Source organism: Schistocerca piceifrons, chromosome 1, assembly GCF_021461385.2.
Source record: "Schistocerca piceifrons isolate TAMUIC-IGC-003096 chromosome 1, iqSchPice1.1, whole genome shotgun sequence".
Taxonomy (NCBI): domain Eukaryota; kingdom Metazoa; phylum Arthropoda; class Insecta; order Orthoptera; family Acrididae; genus Schistocerca; species Schistocerca piceifrons.
The window spans coordinates 748054534-748081209 of record NC_060138.1 but is presented as its reverse complement, the minus strand read 5'-3'; the positions used below and the strand labels follow the sequence as shown (position 1 = coordinate 748081209).

At 38.8% G+C, this 26676-nt stretch overlaps 1 protein-coding gene across 1 annotated transcript in view; it reads right to left on the bottom strand.

Moving 5' to 3' along the window:
- Positions 1-943: 943 nt before the first annotated feature.
- Positions 944-26676, bottom strand: part of LOC124711869 (nuclear pore complex protein Nup153) — a 99986-nt gene continuing 74253 nt past the window's right edge. The window contains exons 7-9 of the mRNA XM_047242111.1: positions 25831-26195; positions 22423-25743; positions 944-1969 (exon numbers count right to left, since the gene is read on the bottom strand). Of these exons, the coding sequence (XP_047098067.1) occupies positions 1885-1969; positions 22423-25743; positions 25831-26195 (3771 nt within the window). The 3' untranslated portion in view covers positions 944-1884. The remainder of the gene's footprint in view (positions 1970-22422; positions 25744-25830; positions 26196-26676) is intronic.

The following is a 26676-nucleotide window of genomic DNA, read 5'->3' as shown; positions in this document are numbered from 1 at the left end:
TACTGATCAAAAATGAAATTGTATAAACTCTAGAAAAGAATCATACAACAATTCATACTGCTTCAACATTGTCTCTTAGACTTACATACACTATACCTGCTAAAATTATTAAGGAAATTAATGTCACTCAGCACTGTGTCGGAAAAGGAAAACATTTACTGGGCCATAGAATAAAACAAAATGACTTTGAGAGTCTCAGACAGTGGGAACACACTCATATACCACAGAAAAATAATCATAAAGGCACAAATAATTGTATATGTGTGTTTGTCTGTGTTTGTGTGTCTTTAAACATACATATTTATATATTTGTTCACTCATTCATTCATTTATTTATTGGTGCTGAAAATTTCATCTTATATTTTCAACGTATTTACACATATTCTGAAGAAACATAAAGTCAACAGGCATAACACATTTGCACACGACATACACATATATATATATTATATAAACAACTATTCAAGATGTCATGTAGAAATGTTTTCCGTTGATATGGAGTCACAACCATCTATGTACAAAACTATCATAAGCATTACAAAATGGTATTCCACAAATATATAATAAGTACCAAGATGAAACTTTCAGCAGTAAATTTAAAAATATGACATTACAATTCAGTACAGTATTTACACACTAAGCAGTCTAACTCCTTACACACATTTTTCATTTTCCTTTTTTTTTAACCCATAAAAATTGTAACAAAATCATTTATAGATATTCAAAGCACACATCACTCACTTCATAAATCCACTATGCTGGTGACAGTCATACTGTACAAACTAAAATAAGCTGTATAACAAATTGGCCAGCGTCATTATTTCTAAAGAGGAATCTTCAAGGAGTGAGCCTGCCTATGCACAAGGCCTGGCCCACTAGAATATCACAGAAATGCTCGTTCCCCACAGTTTGTGGTGATTTTGTTTTGGGCCTTGCCAATTTATTCTCTTATCTTGTTTTACCTCAATATTGTGTACACACAGAAGCCTCAAAATAAATTCTATGGACCAGGCCATTATATCGGTGTGTGTGTGTGTGTGTGTGTGTGTGTGTGTGTGTGTGTGTGTGTGTGTGTGTGTGTGTGTGTGTTTTGTTTACATAAAAAAGGTGTCATTTCACTGCAACTAATATTTATATCATTCTAGTGCAGTAAATGACCTCTACCACTAAGTCATTACATAAATATTCACTAAAACTATGAACATTCTCTTTCATTAAATACATGGCACTTAAATAAGGCCCTCATACAATTTACATTCTTTCAAAATATTAAATTCAATATACATATTCTAGTCCAAATACTCGAGGAATGACAAATGAGGACATAGCCCTCAGATAACTGAGAATGTTCACAGTGTTCTTCTTCTATTTAAAATCCAAAGGAATCTACATGCTCAGTCACAGTAAATGTGCAATCACTACTAAGAGTGAATGATGTGGCTGAGCAAAGCTCTAAGGAAAGGGATAAGGAATTGAAGAAAATTCCAAACATCACAGAGCCTTAAAACTTAATAACAACATAGTGCACTGCACAGACACCTCAAGCACAACACATTAACAAGTTGTGCTAAAACGTGAATTATAATCTGATTGTTGGGTTAATCAATCAAAACTGCAATTTCAATAATGCTTTCAGAATATTAAATTTACAAAATTATTTTACGATGATCATTATGCAGGTAAACTTTGAAAACAGTTCTCAAATGTCTGAGGTAGAACTTTTTCCTTAGGAAATTAATGTGAGCTTCTTTATTACACGAGAACATGAATATGCAAAGAAATACAGTGTGAACTAAATTTGCATCAAAACAATTTAACTACCAAAGGCATTAATGCTTCCATCCAGTTAACACAATAATGCTTAGCGCCACTGTAGTGAGCCAATTATAAAGCATTGGCTCTTGCCTGTGTTCTGCGTACTGCCTTTTTAATTCGTCGTTGAGCAGGAGCAGGTGAATTAGCTTCAGCTCTGGAATCAAAATAAATGAATTATTTATCCTCAATAAATAGAAAACTGATATGTCTGGATTACATTTAGTTAAGATTTTTATACTAATTTGCTCAAAGTGCTAAATACAGAAACAAAGAAATTGGTTCAATGATATCTGCAAATGTCTTCCAATCGCATTATGCAAACATCTATGAAGGTGTTAGCAGACAACACAGTTGTTAACTAAATGGTGACATCATTAGGAAATTGTTATGACATGCAGATACCTAATCGTCACCACTTAATTGATGTGTTAGCACACTTTACTTATCAGCCATGGTGATTTCTGCCAAGCACCGACTAATTATCACAACTGTCAATTATCTATTAGCGTCTGTCAAAAGTGATTTAAGGCAGAACAACCACTTTAAGGAGGGTAGGATATCAAACAGGCCGACTTGGAGCAGGAGAAGCACCACAGGACACTTTAATTAGACTGTGTATACTTTTACAAATTAATTCATAAAACTTTGTCATCATGAACTGGAAGGATTCAGGATTCACACTTACAGCAGTGGAAGTTCAAAAAAACATTTCATCATTTTTTCACTTATTATTGGCTGAATTTGTTGCTATAGGTACACTTTTCTTCATAAGTATGAGAGATTCTTCGATGAATTTTGCACTGCTTGCATACCATACTTATAGGTGTATCAAACTCTAGAATTTATTTAATTTATGACTTATCTCAATTTTTACCACAGTTTTTAATAGATTTGGAAAATTCTAGACTTTCATGCACCTGTAGGTATGGCTTATATGCTGTGCAAAATTAATTGAAGAATCTCTCTTACTTATGAAGAAAAGTGTACCTATAGCAACAAATGCAGCCAATAGTAAGAGAAAAAAAATGATGAAATGTCACATGTAAAAAAAATTATTTTGTTACGTTTAGAATTTCCACTGTCATGAGTGTGAATCCTGAATTCTTTCTGATCGTGCTGATAAAGTTTAATGAATTTATTTTTAAAAGTATAGACAGTGGAAATTAAAATGTTCTGTGATGCCTCTCATGCTCGAAGTCGGCCCGTTTGACGTCCTACCCCCCTTGGTCATAAGGAAACCGCTGCCAGATTCATGAAGTATTGTTAAATTACCAAGTTGGATTAACAGAGGAGACTGAAAAAGATTTACAGACAAGCTATATTCTTTACGATGGGTTTAGTCAGCAAAAAAGTACTATAAAAATATTAAATACATTGTGCTAGTGACAAAAAAGGGTGTTGTGGAAGACTATGAACCTACTCACAAAATTTGAAGAGACCACATTCCAAAACATAATTCTTCCAACACATATCTTGTATAGTGATCGAAAGACAGCAAAATTAGAGAAAAACTGTAGCTCATACAGAGAGACGTTGATACTTTCTTTTCATATACCATATGCACATAGAATAATGGGAGGGGGCTGTCACTCACTGACTAAGTATCCTACACCACATATGAGGTATATCCACAAAGTAAGTTCTGTTTGGTTGTATAAAACAAACGTGTACAGATACAGAAAAAATGTTTATTGTACAAAAATCTACAGTGGTTAAACTACTTTTCTACATAGCTTCCGAAATTTTGAAGGCACGTGTCACAGCGTGGCACAAGTTTTTGTATGCCTTCTTCATAGAAGAAATGGTAGACATGACTTTTCGAGGTGTTGTAATTTGCTTAGGCTTACCCTTAATTGGGGGTGAAGTGTGCCTCCATTCCATTGATTGCTGTTTTGTTTCTGGGGTGTCGTGTATTCAACCATGTGGTAACATGTTCTTTCAGCTCATCATCATCATCGTTGAAGTGTTGACCACCAAGGACAGATTTTAGGTGTAAGAAGAGATGGAAGTCGCTAGAAGCGAGGTCCAAGCTGTAAGGAGGATGATGAAACGAGTCCCAGTGAAATTCCTGTACGAGTTGTTTGGTCACATTCGCCATGTGATGTCAGGCATTATCGTGGAAAAAAAACCAATACCTTTTGACAGCAATCCTCGGCACTTGTTCTGTCTTGCACGGCGCAATTTCTTAATGGTCTCGCACTAACCATGTGCATTGATTGTTTGGCCTCATGGTAAGAAATCAATCAGCAAAATGCCTTTTCTGACCCAAACAATGGTGGACATGACTTTTTGAGGTGTCATAATTTGCTTAGGCATAACCTTCGTTGGGGAGGAAGTGTGCCTCCATTCCACTGATTGCTGTTTTGTTTCAGGGGTGTCGTACTATACCCAAGTTTCATTCTCGTGACTATCCGAGAAAGAAACCCATCGCCTCCTTCATTGTACCGTGTCAGAAACTGAAGTGCACTGCCCATCCATTGTTTTTTGTGCTGTTCAGTAAGAATTTTGGGTATCCAACGTGAACAAAGTTTTCGAAATTTCAGTTTTTCAATAACAATTTCATGAAGTAGTGACTGTGAGATTTGTGGAGCTTCCATAGCAAGGGCACAAAGTGTAAACCTACGGCTGTGCTTAATCTTCTCTTCAATTGTGTGAAACAGTTCATCAGTAACCACAGACGGGCGTCCACTTCATTCTTCATCGTGCACTTGATCACGTCCTTAATTGAACAGTCTGACCCATCTTCTAACCATTGAATCACTCGTAGCATTTTGTCCGTAAATCTCGCAGATTTGCTGATTAATTTCCTTTGGTTTAACTTTTTTTGCATTTAGAAAATGAATCACAGATGTGATTTCACATGCGGCGGCATTTTAAATTACAGCACACATTATGAAGAAGCACTACAAAGCACACATCGGCAGCAGTCATCTGAAAATGGCGTACATGTCATCTCCTTGAGTCAGAGTAACTGCCGCGCATACTCGAAACTGCGGTCATAGCGATGCCGCAGATAGAAACGGAAGTTACTTTGTGGACGAGCCTAGTACAATATGATAGCTTGCAGACTACAGATATTGAGGTACAGGTGCACCACCATTTTCTTTGAATATTGAAGATTGTTTCATTTGAAGACTGTACACATCCTATCATTAAGTAACATCCAAATAACTTTTCCTTCTGCCTTGATGCTCTTTGAACACAGTGTGAAAAGTACGTGGGCTAAGCAAAATTCTACTTAAAACTACAGGAGGTTACTTAACGTAAATGAGTTCTGAACAAATAATTTTTATTTGATTTGTTACTCTGAAGTACAATGCTGTCATAGATAGAAAAAATTCAACAGCAACACCTATTTGTTGTGTAGGTGGGTGTCAACAACCCACTAAAGTTTTGATTGTCTGACTAAAGAATCTTCAAATTGGCGCCACACCAATTTAGTTTTGCCAAATAATATAGTAATAGCAAGACATAGAAAAGAGTCTGTTTGCTGGATGCTTGTTTTTCCTAAATAAAGGGTGCGTTTCAAGTGGCAAGCACATCAATTGCACTGTTTAGAAAATGAAAATAGTTGAAGCCTTTAGAATTAACAATTATTACCTACTGCTATACAGGTTGTGATGAACACACTCATTTTCTCAGTATGGGGGAGGCTTGTTCTCATGTAAACATATATTAGTATATTGTTTACACACACACACACACACACACACACACACACACACACACACACGCACACACACACACAATTCAAGCTTTCGCAACCCACAGTTGCTTCATCAGGAAGGAGGGAAGGAGAGGGAAAGACGAAAGGAAGTGGGTTTTAAGGGAGAGGGTAAGGAGTCATTCCAATCCCGGGAGCGGAAAGACTTACCTTAGGGGGAAAAAGGACAGGAATACACTCGCACACACACACATATCCATCTGCACATATACAGACACAAGCAGACATTTGTAAAGGCAAAGAGTTTGGGCCAATATATATATATATATATATATATATATATATATATATATATATAAAAAAAATCATTCCACGTGGGAAAAATATATCAAAAAACAAAGATGATGTGACTTACTAACGAAAGCGCTGGCAGGTCGAAAGACACACAAACATACACACAAAATTCAAGCTTTCGCAACAGACTGTTGCCTCATCAGGAAAGAGGGAAGGAGAGGGAAAGACGAAAGGATGTGGGTTTTAAGGGAGAGGGTAAGAAGTCATTCCAATCCCGGGAGCGGAAAGACTTGCCTTAGGGGGGAAAAAGGACGGGTATACACTCGCACACACACACATATGCATCCACACATATACAGACACAAGCTTCTCAAACTCCCTCAAAACCAAACGCAAACACCACATCGGCACACTCAACGTGAACACACTGATGAAGACAGGAAAGATGAAACAACTGACAGACACTCTCAAAAAATTTCAAATCAAAATATGTGCACTGCAAGAAACACGATTCACAGATGAAGACCATTTCAACACGGAGAATTTCAGAATATACAAAGGAAAACCATCGAGACAACTGAAAAACGTAAGGCTTTTTGGCACAGGATTTGCAGTACACAGGTCCATCACGGACAGCATAATCGACTTTTCATCACCAAACGAAAGAATCAGCACCATCACAGTGAAATCGGCCAATAAATCCTACACAATAATCAACGCACATGCACCGACTAATGACTACAACAGGAAAAACCCGAACGAAATTGATGATTTCTGGACGACAATGGAAGAAACTATCAGAAAAATTCCTGCACATAGAGTCAAAATAATACTGGGAGACTTCAACGCTAAACTCGGAAAAGAAAAGATATACAGACGTATCACAGGAAAACATACTCCACACAAGGACACCAACAAAAACGGAAAACATCTGATAGACTTTTGCAAAAGCCGCGACCTCACCATTATGTCAACAAAATTCAAGAAACCAACACGAAAACTTACCACATGGAAATTCCCCAGCGGAAAGCAAGAACTACAAATCGATCACATAATAGTCCAGAAAGACTCACAAAAAGAAATTTTGAACATAGACACCCGTAAAGGCTACTTCGACTCAGACCACCACCTACTACAGATCAGGATTCGCCTTTTGCCCAAAAAAAAGCTCCAGAAGAACAAAATTGTTAGACCAGATCCAGAATACGTTACTTTAAACCAGACACAAATATTACACAAAATTAAAATGGAGAAAACGACAGACTGGACACAACTTTCACGAAGAATCCGAGAGGCCATGAAACTAGCAAAAGCACCACGCACACGGAAACACCGTTGGTGGAACCACACATGTGACAAAGCTATTGACCAACGAATCAGTGCATGGAAAAAATTTAGTAGCCATAAATCCCAAGAGAATTGGATGAACTTCTCGAAAACACAGAAGCAATCAAGCAAAATCATTCACAGTGAAAAACGACAGTATGACAAACGGCGACTGACAGAGATCGAATCGGACTTCATGAAGAACAATACAAGAAACTTCTACAGAACGTTCAGAGAAAATATGACTGGATATCAACCACCCAACTTGTGCTTCAGAAGGCCGGATGGAACCCTAGAAACCAATACCAAAAACAATTGTGACATTCTGGCAAAGTACTTTGAAAAACTGCTCAACACGGACCCCCCCCCCCCCTTATGGAAGAAATAATGACAGAAACGAGCACATACAATCCAGATAGTGAACCTCCAACTCTAGAAGAAGTTCAAGAAATAATTAAGTCACTCAAGAATCGTAGAGCACCAGGAGAAGATGGCATCATCGCGGAAATCTGGAAGTTACAAGACCCAGAACTCACCAAAGACATTCACAGGATCTTGGAAGACATCTGGAAGACCATGAAAATTCCTGACGACTGGAAAACTGCCCTGATACACCCACTACACAAAAAAAGTGATATATAAACCAATATTCACCATTGCATTAGCAATAAGAATGAGTTTATGTACTATTTAGATTTATTAATCACACAAGCCATATATTTACACTCTCTTGTAGTATAAAAGAAACACAAAAGAAACTCGGAAAATCATTCAAAAAATGTGTGCAGAGAGAAAAAATTCATCCAAATTGGGAAAAAAAACAAAAAAATTGCAACTGTTCTTCACCAGACAGGAGACAGACAAGACAAATATCATCAGAGTCTCCCCTCAGAAAACAATACTGAGGAGAAGGGGACACATTTCAGCGAATTTTAGTTGTAATTTTTCCCCATGAAACACTATACCAAGTGTACCGGTATGAAATGAGCGTTTTTTTGTGAAAATGGAACACTAATTTGAATTGAAAAGTAAAAACATTTTATTCAAAGTACTGACCATTGCTTTCTATACATTTTGACCACCTTTCTGGCAATTTGTGGACATCACGCCAATAGAAATGTTCGTTTTTTGAAGCAAACCAATCAGACATCCAATTTTCGACTTCTTCGTAGGAATCGAAGTGTTCCTCAGCCAATGTGTGTCCCATTGATGAAAACAAATGGTAGTCGGAAGCGGCCAAGTCTGGTGAATACGGCAACTGGGGTAGCAGCTCCCAGCCAAGTGTTTTGATTGTATCCTGAACCAGTTTTGCTTTGTGTGCAGGTGCATTGTCGTGTAAAAAAAATATTTTGCCATGTCTTCTGGCCCATTCTGGTTTTTTTCTGATCAATGTGTAGTTCAAATTGATCATTTGCTGTCTGTAGCGATTAGTATTCACAGTTTCACCGAGTTTTAGAAGCTCACAATACACCACACCTTTCTGATCCCACCAAACACAGAGCATTGTCTTCTTGCCGTATCAATCTGGTTTAGCAGTCGATGTTGATGGTCCCGGATTAACCCATGATTTTTCCCATTTAGGATTCTTAAAATAAATCCATTCTTCATTGCCACTAATAGTTTGATGCAAAATTGATTTTCTTTCATGTCTTTGAAGCAAAATTTGACAAATGGTTTTTCGGTTTTCCATCTGTCTTTCATTCAATTCATGTGGCACCCATTTTCCACACTTTTGGATCTTTCCCATAGCTTTCAAACGGTCAGAAATTGTTTGTTGTACAACATTTAGCATTGCTGCCATTTGCTTCTGACTCAAAGTACCACCTTCATCCAATATTGCTTGCAATTTGGCGTCTTCGAACTTTTTTGATCGTCTTCCACATTCTTCATTTCTTACATCAAAATCATTATTTTTGAACCATTGAAACTGTCTTTTGCATGTTGCTTCTGATAAAGCACGATCACCATATGCCTCAACAGGCATTCGATGCAGCGCAGCACTTTTTTTCAAATGAAAACAAAAAATTAATGCTTTCCGCAAATCATCACTTTCTGGTACAAAATCCGACATTGTTAACACGATGAAAACATATGATGATGTTTGTTCCATGACTTGATGTATACTAAATATCTTTGACAGATGTCATACCAACCAAACAAAAAAAAAAAAAAAAATTAAGGCTCATTCACAACTAATGTTCCCTAGCGAACAACTTCATGTTATGTCTAATGGAAGTACATGCTATTCAAAACTATTTACACTCTTTCAAATCATTGCAAAACATGTTTGTACTAAGGTTAGGTATTATATGTATGGAAGAAACAATTCGAGAAGCTTTCTGCATTACAGAGCTCTCCAGCAACCAGGTTGCCGGACCCATGGAGAAGGCATTTTGTGCGATGGAGTTCTCCAAGAGTGAGTCCACAACCACAGTGTCAGAAATTTAGGACCATATTTAACAAAGCTCCACCTACCAGGAAATCCATTTACAAATGGGTGCATAAGTTCAAGGAAACAGGATGTCTTTGTAAAGACACAAGCAGTGCGTGGTCATCAACATCTGAAGAACAAAAAAACAAGTTGAGTGGACTGGGGGAACACTGCTCAGTAGTTCACGAAAGTTTTGTACCTGTCAAGAGCTAGAATCCCCCGTGCCCCCAAACGTTGTTGAACATGTATAAGAATGCCAAAAGGTTACCATGTTTTGGGCTTTGTCAATAATTACATTTTTTAACACATTTTGGTGCTCTACTGCATTGCCACAGTGACGGATGTGAGTTACCATGACGACAGATCAGTCATGCATCAAATGGCATGGGCCCCACATTCACCGGACCTGACACCACACGATTTCCACCTGTGGAGTTACATCAAAGACACCAGCTTCACGTCTTCACTTCCCCATAACATCGCTGACATACAAGGACATACGGTTGCACATACAAGGACGTAACATGGCACCTGCAAATGACATCTATGAAGACACTTTGGCCCACTTTGGCCAACTTTGGGCTGAACTCGACTATTGGCTGGATATGGATGGTGCAGCTAATGGTTCACACTCCGAATATTTGTGAACATGACACAAAAACCTTCTCAGCCGCTGCTTCCATACATATAATACCTCACTGTAATACAAACATATTTTACAATCACTTGAAAGTGCCTCGATCATTTTGTATAAACCTTTACAAAATTAAACACAAACACTGTCAATAATGACACACAGCCTGTTTTTTCATGGCATTTCAGATCAGAGCAGATCCAAAGGTTATTTAAAAAGGAAAGCATGTTATCTGGAGCACAGTCTTCTGTCTTAAGACACAAATGGCTGAGTTTAGGGATGTTGAAACTCCAATCTAAAATGCTTGGAGAGTCCCCCAATCTCTACAGTTGCTGTTTAACAGACTTCCAAAATCTTCTTAAAATACTCTCCCAGGATTTAAGTCTGAGGCTGTATCCAGGGAAATGAGCTCACCTTTGTGTATCTCAATACATTAGTCTACCAGTTCAATAAAATCAACTTCCCATGTTCATCAACACATATTTCACAGTTTGGACAGAGTCATAGGAAAGCAGCTATATTCACACTTTCACATGCATGTCCAGTAGTGTTCAGGTGTGCCTTCTATATACTAAAAGCAATTCAAAGATCACCTTTCTGACAGTCATGACATCTGGCAAAATGAGTTCATATACTTGTTATTTCTTGGCAATTTCAACAATGGGTACATAACAGAATATCCATTGTATCCTGTCATGATCTACATGACTCGAGAACAAGTTTTATTTGCGGACAGCCCAAACTGTTTCCTTACTTTCGACTTTTTGGCAATGCACAGCTACAATACATAATCTGGAGCCTTCGAGTTCTTTTATTATTCTGAGCTCACTAGTCATCATCATGATGTCAAAGTTGTTATATAGTGGCTGCTTCCATGCTGCAAATAAATTGCGCAACACAATCAGCTTAAGTATCACACAAGCAGTTGTAACTTATTCAACTATCAACGTACATTTTATCGATGTGAGAACACAGGCCTCTTCAAAGGTTCTGAATATTTCTCTTCCAGCAGTAATTAAACTCCCTCATCCATGTTTGGAGTGTTGAACAGCTGGGCAAAGGATACTACTCTCTCCTGAAGTAATTGAATGCATTGGGAGAAAACAATGGATATTGCACGAACTTTCTTTCCAATCAGTTATGCTTCAAATTAGGTGCCAATTAAACTGGTATTTCATGTTATAACAATGGCAAAGACAGAAGCTAAAACAACTTGCTTCTAAATATTTAGTTCTTTTATTCAGTATGTCCCAGTGAGGATATGGCACTCAGTACACTGAAGTACCTGGCAGGATATGTTGTCTTCAAATGCAGGAACATCACCAGTTCACTGGGCAGTCGAAGAACATATTGTCATTTTAGACTTTACTGGTTTATGATTATTTTTAAATGATCTTAGTTATTAAGCCAAGTGGCACTGTCCAAATGGTGTGATATTCAGAAAATTGACTTGTTACTATGCGGAGGCAGTCGCAATGACTGACTATATCCCACTGCATGCCATAGTGTATACTCTCTGCCCTCCTTCCTGCTGTTGATTAGAGTCAAAGGTGCCAACATGTAATTCCATTACTGAAGTGCTGGTAGGAAGCGATCATCAGACAGTGTGTCACCAAGAAGCTCATGTCACACATGGAGTGGAGAGGCTTCTATGCAGTGTGGTTGGGTTGTTTAGGGGAGGAGACCAGACAGCGAGATCGTCGGTCTCACTGGATTAGGGAAGGATGGGGAAGGAAGTCGGCCGTGCCCTTTCAAAGAAACCACCCCGGTATTTGCCTGGAGCGATTTAGGTTAATCACGGAAAACCTAAATCAGGATGGCTGGACGCAGGATTGAACCACCGTCCTACCAAATGCGAGTCCAGTGTGCTAGCCACTGCGCCACCTTGCTCAGTGCAGTGTGTTCGCTGCTCTTCAGTCAGAATGGCATAATTGGGTCTTCCTACAGATTGCAGTTGTGATCCAAGCATGATCAAGGCTGGGTCACAGGCCTTAGTTGCCTTTGGCCTTTATTTATTAGCCACCAAGTAGTTGGTTATCTACAGATTTTTTTTTTTTTTTTTTTTTCACAGAAATGCAATCCCCTTTATGCTGGCTGTTTTAGCAACTTAATGTCACCATAATCCATTCCATTACCTTTCAAGATACAGTTCTCTCTTGTTATTTATCTGTGTGATGCCGGTTCTCTGTGCAGCTTTGTGGCATGGTCTGACCTATGTACATTTTTCAGCACTGGCAGAGTATGCAGTAGATTTGTTTTCAGAATTCTAAGTCGTCCGTAAACAGACTTCAACAAGGCTTTCATATTTGTGTGGCGGGCAAAATGCATACTTTATGGTATATTGTCACAGTATTCTTCAAATTTCTAACAATGTGTTACAGATGTACGGAATAAACACTTGTTGCAACACACTTTTAACTCTTTCTATCTACTCAGCTACATAAGTATCTTCAGTTTTTCCCATTCTGAATCTGGGGTAGTGGCTGTAACCTTTCTTCCAGAACTTTTGTGTACGTGCTGCAGCTCCACTGTCTTCATGAACCCTGTTATTATCAGCAGTAGCCAAAATGTTTATGGAGGCATTTAAACAACTTCTGGTTATGCAGCACACAAACCATCATGTTTCTTAAACACACGGACAATTATGTTTGTAACCTGACCAAACAATACACAAGACTTTCTGAATCTAGGAAATTGTTGCGCCAAATCATTAGATTCGTGACTGAGACAGAAAGAAACAAACACCCTCTGTTTCCTGAGTAAGCTATTCAAGCAAAGACTGAATGGCACACTAGGCAAAGCACATACCAGGTGTAGAAGTATGAAAGTGTAATTTCCCCATAGATGGTGCTAGCCGTCAGTGTAAGGACAGTGAGGCCGCATCTGCAGCACCATCTGCTTCCTATAATGGCTGATGAATGTCGACACACAGTAACCCAAGTTTCATATACCAGTATCCGTTTCAAACCCATAAACATGTCGATTTTTGTGCCTACGAACTACGACTTGCGAACAGCACTGGTTTTCTGTTATCATTTAAAGAAAACTGGTGCAGAATCACATCGAATGCTTGTCGAAGCTTTTTGCGAACATGCTCTTGGGAAAACAGTGTTTCAAGTGGTTCAAAAAATTCAAAAGTGGTGATTTTGAGATGAGAAACGACGAGTGTGGGAAACCACCCAAAAAGTTAGAAGACAATGAATTGCAGGCTTTATTAGGTGAAGAAGATATTCAAACGCAGCAGGAACTCGCAGAACAATTGAATGTGATGCAGAAAGCCATTTCTCTTCAGTTGAAAGCTGTGGGAAAATGGGTTCCACATGAACTGAATGGAAGACAGCAACCAAACTGAAAGACCTCTTGTGAAATGCTGCTCGCTAGATACAAAAGAAAGTCATTTATCCATCAAATAGTGACAGATGATGAAAAATAGATATATTTTGAGAATTCTAAGCATCATAAATCATGGGTGAATCCAGACACACCATCGAAATCCACTGCAAAACAAAATCACTTTGGAAAGAAGACAATGCTCTGTGTTTCGTGGGATCAGAAGGATATCATCTATTATGAGCTGCTGAAACTAGTGAAACCATTTTAGCACTGATCGCTATCAACAGCAAACGATCGATTTAAATCAAGCATTACATGAAAAACAATTGGAATATGGAAAAAGGCAACACAAAGTCATATGTATTGTTCCATGATAACACCCCATCATACACTAAAAATGGCTCAGGGAAACGATCGAGGCATTCAGTCGGGAAATACTAGGGCATGTGGCTTATTATCCAGACTTGGCTCCATCTGATTATCATCTATTTGCATCACTGGGACACGCTCTGACTGAACAACGCTTCAATTCTTATGAAAATGGCTACTGGTTTGCTTCAAAAGAAGAACTGTCTTTTTGGTGTGTCATTCATAGCCTGCTGGAGAGATGAGAGAAACATATAAATAGCACTGGAGATTATTTTGAATAAAATATTGCTTATCAGTTTCAAACAACAGACAAGTAATTATTGCAACCAGATTACTGTTTCATACTTCTACATCTGGTACTGCACACCAACTCATACACATTTATAATTGTATGCCTGCAGCTATCATGGACCCTCTCAATGAGAAGGCATCCTCTGTACACTAGTACACAGCACTCTTAAAACTTCCAACTGAAACATCTTAGCAGCAGGGCTGCATACCAGAAAAGTGAAGAAGCCTAGACCACAATGTGCAGAGGAAGATGAGAAACTTGTTGGGTTGTAACATACTGATGAAAATGGGGGAGGGGATTGTCTGGTAATATAATATCAAGTGTGCGTTTCGCCCCCTCCCAAAGAAAAAGTCCTGTTGGAAGTCTGTTAAGGATGACCCAGACCTCTGAAACAAGGAGTCTTCCACATCCCAGGCCAATGCGCATACGTAAATAGGTCAGATGATTCACATGGTGGAGGAAGCATGTGGAGCATGGGCATCACACAGATAAAAAACAACAAAGTAAGCTGTTGCAGACCAATGCATCTCAAAACAGGCAACAGATTCTGGGAATGTATTTTAAAATATCTATAGAGATCGAATTACACTTTAGACTAATAAATAAAGACAGTAGCTTCCAACTAAGGCCCGTGACCCATCCTTGCACATGCTCAAAGCCAGTCTGTGGGAAGACCCAATCATACCATCCCAACTGAAGAACTGGGAGCATCACACAGAACTCTCTGCTTCTCCAGCAGTGACATGAACTTGGCAATAATGGTTCACAGGGTGCGGATTGCCATTCACGTCAAGTCATTGCACTTCCCCACAACCTCAGCAGTGGCACCATGGTCTGGCATTACAGGCCTGTGGCTGACAGGAGGATGGATGGGAGAGGGTATATGAAATGACGCCTAGCAGAAGACAGTCAGTCATCAGGACTGTCTGAAGATGGAAACAAATCAGTCTGACAAAGTATAACACCATTTGGTCGATGACTCTGAGCTGACTGCTCGAGAATATTTTGAAAGGAGTTCTCAGTCTGCAAAATAAATATTGTGAACATGATTGGATTAATGTGACTTCTAAAGGAGATGTCACAGCTTCCATCACCTGCATGGCAGAGTAATCAGTAGAATCTATCATATTTTTGTGAATGATGTTTAAAATAACATCACATTTAATTGATAAACTTGCATAACATACATGATGTGTCACATTACTATAATTTTATCATTATGATTATTATTTGACATTTATCCAGGGTGTCCAGTGATTAATCATTTTCAAATTAAAGGTTTTTTCCAAGGCTTTCAAGGTAAATTTTTTCCATCTTTTTTTTTATTAATTTGAGACTAAAACATCCTTTTTTAAAAACTTTATATTTATAGTTGTTAGAATACACGTCACTAATTACGTCATTTCTTTAGCAGTATAAACCACAGATAAAAATTAAAATATTTTTAAATCATCATTAATACTATATTTTGATTTACAGGCAATAAAAAAATATAAAATTTACAGATTTTCTTTATTTATGTCATTAAAGGGGTTTTTCTACCTTTGTTCAACTGGTTAAGAGTGAAAGTACTGCTGAATACATGAATGCATTTGAAGGAAAGTGTTTATTTTATTTAATTTCCCCTGTACTTCATGCTGGTAGGAACTACTGGCCCCAGCAACACAATCCAACAGTGTGTGGCATTGTAGTAAGAAGCCATTATACAGTGAACAGTTGCTCATTTAAACATGATCAATGTTGGTGCATGAACGGACAAATGATGAATAAAGCAACTACTTCTGCCCCATCCATATCTACGCTGCTATGGACGCAGGGTGAAGCAAGAAAAATTATTACAAATATCACACAATGTTGCAAATGGAAGAAAAAATTAACAGGAGAGTACATTAAAAAAAAAGGGGTGTGAATAATTACTTACTAATGATAATTGTATAAAAGCTACAAAATGAGACACAATTACAAATGTCTAAAATTTCATTCATCTCCTCCCGTGTGAATACAGCCTCGATTCAATTTCTTTTGCTCACAGAAGCAATGTTAAGTTGTTCATACAGTTTGATACCTCATCTCATTTGTAGTCCATCTGTATCATGAAACTTAAAAAAAGAAAAATATTTTGGCTGTAAAAATGGAGCCTGCAAGTTATCTTGTAGTTGGGGTACAAAGTAGAAAGTTCAGCTCAGATGCAAACTACAAAATAACTCTTAGTCAACAACTGGTCGCCAGCTTGAGTATTTTGAAACTTGTTCGACACTATGATCCATGTCTTTTTTTGTATCTGCATCAGCAGTTGTTCAGTCTTCATTGCAGATGGTTCACTGACGTTCATCATTATCTGTGTTCCATTTTCCTTGTAAAATAGCTAGTAATAATAGAAAACTGAGTTGCGCAGAACTTGAACAGCTAGCTAACATGAACTAAGGAGAATAGGATCAGTTTATGGATGAATCCTCTTAAGTGAGGATTCCGATGCAAACAGTGAATGGAATGAAAAATGAGCAGTTTGCACAATAGCAGGCACTATGAATAACAAGGATGAATGGGGCGACATTCGTCAAGATCCACCAGTATGTGTATTTAATGAGGATGCTACACTGAAGTTAAACTTACATTGGTAAAGACCGATCATGGGTTCAAATGTCAGTTTCTTTATCAGCGATGAAGGGGTGAGCCGAAAAAGTAGAGTAACGAATGAATAAAAAGAAACAGTGAAGTATGCGTACTCGAAGTGGTACAGTCACTGAATATAAATCAAAAATAAAGTGTGTAACATGTGTAAAGTGTACTTAAGATTATCTTTTAATAAAAGGTTGATTTGATTCATTTTTTAGACAATGCCCAAATGTAAAATAGGAGGAGATATTGCCAGTTCTGAAGCAAAACTGCAAAAACAACAAGAACAGCGAAGAAATCAAATAGCTGAAGAGTGCAAAGCATGTTCAAGTTTCCAATGAATGGGAATGAGCACCACGAGGAGCAGAGAAATGAAATAACAATGAAATGAATGAACTCAAGAATCAAGAATTGCAACACAAACTTATAAAAATAGACAGCAAATTCAAGTCAGCCATAGAAGCTATCATCCTATGAGAAGCATGGACAAGGAAAAGTAAACGGTGCAACCTAACAAATGAAGCATTCCAATACAATCCATAACAAACACAAACACATCATAATCAGAAAAATGGATAACACATGCCAATTTTGCAACACAAAAAGTTCAGGAGAGAAACACAAGGATTCTGTTGCATGAATGGAAAAATTCAATAACCACCACTGGAAGCACCTTCGCAACGAATTTTCACATTACATGACTGGGGACAAACTGAGTGTCACTTCGATCAACACTAAACAATAACAGAGATGAAATCAATTGTTTTTTCAAACCAACGACAAATCTATCACAGCATGGGTCCATTACTAGCACTACCCAATTATGAGCATAAATTTCTGCAAATATACTTCATCGGAAATGAAGAAAAAGAAATTGATCAATGATGTAAAAATATCAGTGGACTGAGACAATTTTTAGTGCAAGATTTACAGAGGAACTTACACAAAAACAATAAACTGATTCACATATTCAAAATAGAACTAGACTGAATGATTTATAATGACTATAAACATATAATTCGACCTGACAAAAAGACTTGCTGGAGAACATGAATGTTGATTTAATGCACCTCAGATAGATGAAGACGTCATCATAACTCTGGACAACAGAAACACAAGCTGTGACATAATTGTACTACAAACAAAATGACTATTACACATTGCAGAGACACACCATTCATATGATGTGCTCCAATATCTATTAATATTTCTGCACAGAGAGGATGAACATCATTTTAATGTGAAACAAATCCAACCTGAAACAGGTGTAGAAACAAACAAAAGAGTCACTTCTAAGGAGTTCAATGCTTACTGCTTGAATATCATTATTTACCTAAACATAGCATCACATTCTCAACACTGACCGTTTATTCCAACAATTCCAGTTAGATATGTATGTAAAAATAGAAGTGGAATGGATGATTTACATAAGACTGAATCAGAGGAAACTATGCATGGAAGAATACATCCACCTTCGAGACGCAATAATAAATACAGAAACAATGACAACACTGGAACAATGATAATCTTACCTGCATCATACATATGTAAGTCTGAGACAAATGCATGAATACATTCAAAATGCCATGACCTACATAAGAAAATATGGACGGCCTGGCCTCTTCATAACATTCACATGATGCAACTCGACATGGCCAGAAATCAAAGAATAACCAAGATACAGACAAGCCCCCATGCATCAACATGACACAATAGCCCAAGCTTACTGACAAAATCAAATGAGATTTGTTGAAGTCCCCATGAAATACGAATCTTTGGAGCCATTAGATGCTGGATGTACACAATCAAACGGAAAATACGAGGACTGCCTCAATTCTCACATGGCTACACGACAGACACCATCTCATGGGTAAATGGATAAACTACCAGTTGCACCACGAGATACTCAGACATTACACATCTGTGAATGGGAGGGAGGGAGGGAGGGGGGGTGGTGGTGGGGGGAGGAGGGGGGTGGAGGGGGGGTGGAGGGGGGGTGGAGGGGGGGGAGGAGGAGGGAGGGGGAGAAAATTCATTATTTTCTTGTATCATTCTGCTTATTTGCAACTTCAATTTTGTAGTTGAAAGTTCAATAGAAATAAAATCACCATACACTTGGATGTGGTCATTAATTGTCAACCCTTTACAATGTATTCAAATTGGATAAAATTCTTGGGAACCAAATAAGGACCCCTCAAACGATTACTTTAAAAAAATTAAAACTGATCAGAGAAATATACATACAAGGTAATTCTGTGATGATGCAATGAACTTTACGGGACAATGGAGAAGGGTAAATGTATCAATTTAAGGTGAAGGGCCCTGGCCCAGGAATGACTTGAGTCGAAAATTGTAAGCAAAAATTGTTCTGACACCTCTGACAATGGCGCACATATTCCTGGAACATATTATTCGTCAATGGAGGGTGGGGTTTCAAAGTAAAGCAGCCCCACCTCACTTTGGACTGAAGGCTTGTGAACATCTGGACCAGACAGTCCCTGAAAATTGGACAGCATGTTCACCTGATCTCACCCTACTTGATTTCCTCTTGGGAGGCCAAGTGAAATGTCTTATGTACGAGACGGCTGTCGAGACCAAAGAGGATCTCCTGGAAATAATTCTTGCTACCTGCAACACTGCTCAAGTGACACTGGGGATATTAAAATGGGTACAACAGAATCTCATGTGATGATGCCACGCCTGCTCTGACACAGAGCAGATGCCATTCTGAACAACTGTTGCAAATATAGCATCTTGCTGCTGGGTGGGTGAGGGGTTGGGGCCAGTGTCACAATGATATGTACTTGCCTGCAGTATACCTTTCAAAATTTTCCGATTGTGACTGAAACAATCAAATATATTTTGCAACTTTATTTGAGTTTCACTCAGTCAAGTATTATCTTGCTACCAAATGTTAGGCTATTTGTAACATTTCTAAGCCAGTCTTATACATGCTCTTAGATGTTCTACTGGATTTGGGTGTGTAGGACCAAAAGTGTTTCCCAATAACGACTGACCATCATCCTCAAGTGGGAATGTGACATGCAGAAAAACACTACTAAAATAGAAAAGTAGGGTTTCTATTCATGCCTCTCAAGACTTATCACGGCATCTTGCACTTTTGTGTCCACAATATGAACTGTTTTCTATGCTATGCTGTAAAAAGGCTTTCACATGGCTAGTCATATTGAAAGTTATAGAGACGAATACAGGGCAACACTCAAATTAAATTCAAGCCATACTGATGAGATCTTTTACAATACCATTCTATATAGCATTTCATCAAATTTCAAAAACAGGTAGTAGAGTGCAGTTACTGCATTGCCATAATATATTACCACTTAAAAAGGTGCTGGGCTCTGTAATCTTTTCATACAACATTGGATTTCCCAGCTTGATGAGTGGCTGAGAGTGAGTGAAGAGGTAAGAGGGAGCCAGGGGCACCAATAATGGGGGTGGGGGACTGCACTGAGGAATGGCAACAACAGAATACTGAGGTCAATTAGAAAATTGCATTAAGCTGATCTGACAGATGTACAGGGCTATTACAAATGATTGAAGTGATTTCATAAATTCACTGTAGCTCCATTCATTGACATATGGTCACGACACACCACAGAGACGTAGAAAAACTCATAAAGTTTTGTTCGGCTGAAGCCGCACTTCAGGTTTCCGCCGGCAGAGCGCTGGAGAGCGCAGTGAGACAAAATGGCGACAGGAGCCGAGAAAGCGTATGTCGTCCTTGAAATGTACTCACATCAGTCAGTCATAACAGTGCAACGACACTTCAGGACGAAGTTCAACAAAGATCCACCAACTGCTAACTCCATTCGGCAATGGTATGCACAGTTTAAAGCTTCTGGATGGCTCTGTAAGGGGAAATCAACGGGTCGGCCTGCAGTGAGCGGAGAAACGGTTGAACTCGTGCGGGCAAGTTTCACGCGCAGCCCGCAGAAGTCAAAGAATAAAGCAAGCAGGGAGCTCAACTTACCACAGCCGACGGTTTGGAAAATCTTACAGAAAAGGCTAAAGTAGAAGCCTTACCGTTTACAATTGCTTCAAGCCCTGACACCCAATGACAAAGTCAAACGCTTTGAATTTTCGGCGCGTTTGCAACAGCTCATGGAAGAGAATGCGTTCAGTGCGAAACTTGTTTTCAGTGATGAAGCAACATTTTTTCTTAATGGTGAAGTGAACAGACACAATGTGCGAATCTGGGCGGTAGAGAATCCTCACGCATTCGTGCAGCAAATTCGCAACTCACCAAAAGTTAATGTGTTTTGTGCAATCTCACGGTTTAAAGTTTACGGCCCCGTTTTCTTCTGCGAAAAAAACGTTACAGGACACGTGTATCTGGACATGCTGGAAAATTGGCTCATGCCACAACTGGAGACTGACAGCGCCGATTTCATCTTTCAACAGGATGGTGCTCCACCGCACTTCCATCATGATGTTCGGCATTTCTTAAACAGGAGATTGGAAAACCGATGGATCGGTCGTGGTGGAGATCATGATCAGCAATTCATGTCATGGCCTCCACGCTCTCCCGACTTAACCCCATGCGATTTCCTTCTGTGGGGTTATGTGAAAGGTTCAGTGTTTAAACCCCCTCTACCAAGAAACGTGCCAGAACTGCGAGCTCGCATCAACGATGCTTTCGAACTCATTGATGGGGACATGCTGCACCGAGTGTGGGAGGAACTTGATTATCGGCTTGATGTCTGCTGAATCACTAAAGGGGCACATATCGAACATTTGTGAATGCCTAAAAAAACTTTTTGAGTTTTTGTTTGTGTGTGCAAAGCATTGTGAAAATATCTCAAATAATAAAGTTATTGTAGAGCTGTGAAACCGCTTCAATCATTTGCAATAACCCTGTATTACTCATCCTGTTGGAGAGTTGTGTGTTCTTGCTTTCCTCAAACTTATGAACCAGCTCAACAACATTTTACATGTGAGCACTTGGATACTAGTTAGTACCTGTCACCTTCCCCAATTTTTAAAATTGCATAGCCTACAAGGGCACCTGATGATCCCAGCCATTGGTATGAAGCACTGACATGCTGAACATTCTCAAACATCAACAAAGTCACAACAATCAGATATGAGCTGTTACATTGACTGCTGGTAAGGGTGTTGAGAATGACATCCATACAACAATCTAGTGTCTAGTATCTCATTTGTGGCCTTGACACTCACTATATGATTGAAATGTAAATGTCATGCATTCTTCCCCCTAAATTCAAGACCTACTAAATACAGCTGAAAGATGTCCCTTGTGGTTTTGGTGCTCCAATTTCAACATAAACACTCCAAAATATCTGTATGGGTGAAAGAATACTTTAAAAATGAAAAATCCAGGATGGAATAATGACAATATTATGAAACGGATAGATTGCTACTCAAAGTATAGACCCAACACTGAGTTGCAGACAGGCACAAGACTGCTACAATCTTTTTGTTGCAATTGTCTGCAACTCAATGCCTCCTCTACAAGATGAGAAACATTACTTCTAATATTTTTCTGGTTTGTTGATATTTTCATGACATGACAGGAAAGTTTTTATTCTCATGCTTTGCATTATATATAAGTAATTTATTACCTTATAGCTCGAGATTTACGATTAGCTGAGGTAAAAGGTACTTACGTGAAAGTTGGTGTATTTCCACCGGTGAAATTGAATGAAGGTTTTGCATTAGGGTTGAATGTTGGTGGACCAGCAGGCTGCGTTGATGAAAAATTAAATCCCGAAGTTGCATTCTGACTTGCTTGTGCACCATTTGCTCCTTGGCTTGAGGTGAATCCAAAAACATTATTGTTTGTCTGCAAATTCTGTCCAAAAAAGGGAGATCCTGTAAATCCTGTATTCCCACTAGCCCCAAAGGCTGGTGCAGTTCCAGGTCCAAAAATAGCTGGTCCTCCAGATGATGAAGTTGCTGAGTTGGAGCCAAAATTACCAAATCCAAAGCCAGAACTATGTCCTGCAGGAGAAGAGGTGTTGCTAGCTCCAAAGCTAAAGTTTGGGGGTTTTACTGCTGGTCCAGAAGCATCTGTAGCACTGTTCTGTGTTGAACCAAATGAAAATGGCAATGAAGGTAATGATGTATTAGAAGAAAAGACAAGTGGTGCAGATCCTTTACTGCCAGTGTCAATTGTTGGTTTTGTAGTAAAAGTTCCAGAAACTGAAGAACTGAAGCTTGGTGCAGGTGTTGTCACATTACCAAAATTCTGAGTACTCGTTGCACCAAATGCTGGTGTTGTTAGAGGAAAGGCTGGTGTAGCTGCCGGTACTCCAAACTGCTGTGAAGTAGTTGATGGTGCACCAAATCCTGACAAGTTTGTAGCAGAAGCACCAAAATTTTGTGCTGAATTAGTACTGAATGTGCTTACTGTTGACACAGGGGTACCAAACCTCTGTTGCAATGATTTCTGATTACCAAAGAGGGCAGTATTTCCTGATGCAGACACTGTTGATGCATTTGCAAATACTGATGTACCACCATTACTTTCTGAAGTTGCAGTTGCAGCTGTGCCAAAATTCAGCACTGGTTTGTCACTACTGAAATTAGTGGTGGCCGTTGTTGGTGTGGAAAAGCTTAGGGCAGCTGATGAACCAAACTGTGGAGTAGTTGTGATAGGGACTGATGTGAAACTTGATGTAGAGGCAGTACCGACACCAACACTAGATGTATCACTTGTAGTCACTGCACCAGAATGTTGCACAGATGAGGTCACACTTCCAAAATTCTGAGTAGTCAAGGGCACACTGAAGTTTACTGGTGCTACAGAAACACTTGTTGCAGCCACTGATGTTCCAAAAATTTGTTGCACAGTGTTAGTGGCACCAAAGGCTAATGCTGTTCCTGATGATGAAATCTGTGAAACTGAAACAGGTACACTTGCAGCTGAAGCAACAATACCGACAGGCTTTTGTAGAATGGAGACAGATGAGCCTGAATCCTGAGTTTTGTTTGGAATATTAATTGGCGAACATGAAACTGAATTTGTCTGAGGCCCTTCAGCTAATTTTGTTAAATGCTCCTTATTGGTAAACACTGTGTTTGCAGTAGTTACATGAACTGATTTGGCAGAGGCTTGTGATGCTCCAAAAATTGAAGCATCTTTCTCGGATTTTGATGTGACCTCATGAGCACTTTCAATCTGGCTGGGTTTCATTGATTTCTTTTCACTATCACTTGCTTCATTTGTAGACACTGTCCCTCCATTATCTTCAGATGAGGTTCGAACTGCAGCATTTGACACAGTCTTGGTACCAAATGAGAACAACGAAGGTGATACTGTTGAAATACTTTCAGATGAACTACTTGGCATTAAGAATTTGAAATTCACCACTGTAGATTCAGAGGATTGTTTATCACACCCACCAGACAAATGACCAGCCAAAGATACATCAGAACTTTTCTCTTGGTTTTTGGCGTCAGCATATGGTAAATCTGATTTCTGTGTCACTTTCACTATTTTACCCTGCTTCTCACTTAATGATTCATTACTTTCTTTCGTAGCTGCAAGCTTTGCAATGTTGTCATCCGATTTACACACGCCATCTCCAGAAGCTTTGCCTACTGCTGATGCGTTTGCCTTTATCTCCACAGGAGGAGGAATACCAAAAGTAAACACTGCTTTCTTCTCTGTATTTGTATTTTGAAAGTTGCTTTTCCCATTGTCTCCCATACCAAATGTGAATCCAGATGCTACTGCAACGGCCTCTGTTTTACCAAACGAAAATCCTTTTGGAGCAGAATCAGATAGTGCTGTAGTTTGTGATTTATTTATTCCAAAAGTAAATTTGCTAGCTTCTGCAGGGATATCGACATTAAACTTCAAAGTGGACTTTGCAACAGCTGATCCAGGTTTTAGTTCCTCACAAGCAGCACATTTTTGAGCTTCATTTTTGTTTCTTATCATGCAAGTTGGACACTCCCATGTGTCCGTGGGTTTCAAAAATTTTCCAATAACTGTTGACGTTCCAGTTTTTTCTTTTGGTTTACTTGTTTCACAAGCCTGACATTTGGATAAGGTTTCAGGATTTTTTATCCAACATGTAGCACATTCCCACGTAGTTTTTATTGGCTTTGTAACGTCGTTAGATACTTTTTTACTTTCGTCTTGTAGAAGTGTTTTCTCTTCAGCCTGTTCCAGTTTTGAACTTTTGTCCAGTTCTTTGGAGGAACTGCTTTTGAGCTGTTCCATGCTGTGAGAATAGGAAGAAGATTTTTGTGGTAATTCACGTGGTTCTGTACATGCAATGCATCTAGATGCACTGGGTTTGTTTCGTATCAGGCATGTTCCACACTCCCATGTGTCATCTGAAGTTTTTAAAATACCTCCCCAAGATGTAGTTAAACTTACATTTTTACCACTTCCTGAAGGTGTCCCCAAAGAGTGCAGAACTTCTCCATTTTTAGGACTAGTTTCAGGAACATTTCTGCTAGGACCACTGTCACCTTTTTCCCCTTCTGCTACCTTAGTCTGCGGAGGTGCACTCTTTACTTTATGATCTACTGAAAAAAGAGAAGCCTGCTGGCTACTCCCAGAACCACTAGTCACAGAACCAAAGAAACGTGTTTCTTTTACATTGCTGTCAGATAGGTTTGTGTCCATTTTTGGCTTAAGAGGAATGTCCATCACTGGATACCGGCTTTTATCAGTATTTAATGAAACTGTATCAAAACAGTTTTCACTGACACTTAATGGTTCACTAAACATAAAAGGTTTTTCAGATGATGCTGTCCTTGAAAAATCTTGAATTGTAAAAGGAGTTGCAAATTTTATAGCACCAGCCGATGTAGGCGGTGGGCTGAACTGAGGAGGAACTTCAATATCAAACTTTGGAAGAACTGTGATGGGCAACGCAATACTTGGCAGATTAACTTCTTTTACAGTTTCTTCCTCTTCAATGTTTGTTTTTCTTCCAAGTACCTTTCCTGATCTAGAGTCATCTTTGCTCCTATAAAAGAAAAAGAAAATGAAGCACAGATAATACATTTAACACAATTATTTGTCAACACCTGTACTACTGTTAGAAACATCTCACCTCAATTGGTAGCTGCTATCTTTTGTTGACGTAGCTATTAATCTAGCAGACTCCAGGGAATCTTGCAATTTCTCACGACGACGTAATTTTATTATGTCAGGTACAGTAGGAATGGTCAGCTGACGCAAGGAAGATTTTTGTTCAGTTACTGGTGGATCGAACCGTGAACGCTTAGAAGCCAAAGCGGGTAAAGATGGTGAATCTATCATCATTTTTTTTGCATCCTGCACTGGGGATGCAAACTGCTCCAATGCTTCCAAGATACGACGGGTTGTTTGACTCATTGCTGCCATATCACTTGATTTACTTGAGGAGCCACTGTTTACTGGCTGGACCTCTATGCTGGATCTTCTAGATATATGTAGCTGCAAAAATAAGAAAGTGATCTGAATCAGAAAGTGATAACATACTTTAAAGGAAAGACTATCTTAATATCAATAGAACAGCTCTAAAAGCAAAGTCATTTGCACAAGTATGGAAAAATTCATGATACCCGTGTAAGGACAATTCAACAGTTGAGGAGGAGTCAGAGTAGGACACTTAACATTTTAATTGCTGTCTGGTTTAAAGATGTACAGCACCATCGTCATCAGCAAACTGATTTTCAAGATCCAAAAACAGAAAAGATCAATTCAATCCCCACTACTACTAACAAATCAGAAAACTGTCTAAATCTATACCCCTTTAACAAACCAACCTGGAATTATTTTTGCAGACTAGTCATAAAAAGTGCAGAACATTTGTTCCTTACTGCCCCTTTCATGCTACTTCACTATCAATAGCAACCTTCGCTGCCATTTTTGCTGTAATTCTGATTTACTTCCTCTCATGAACAATCTTCCTTCA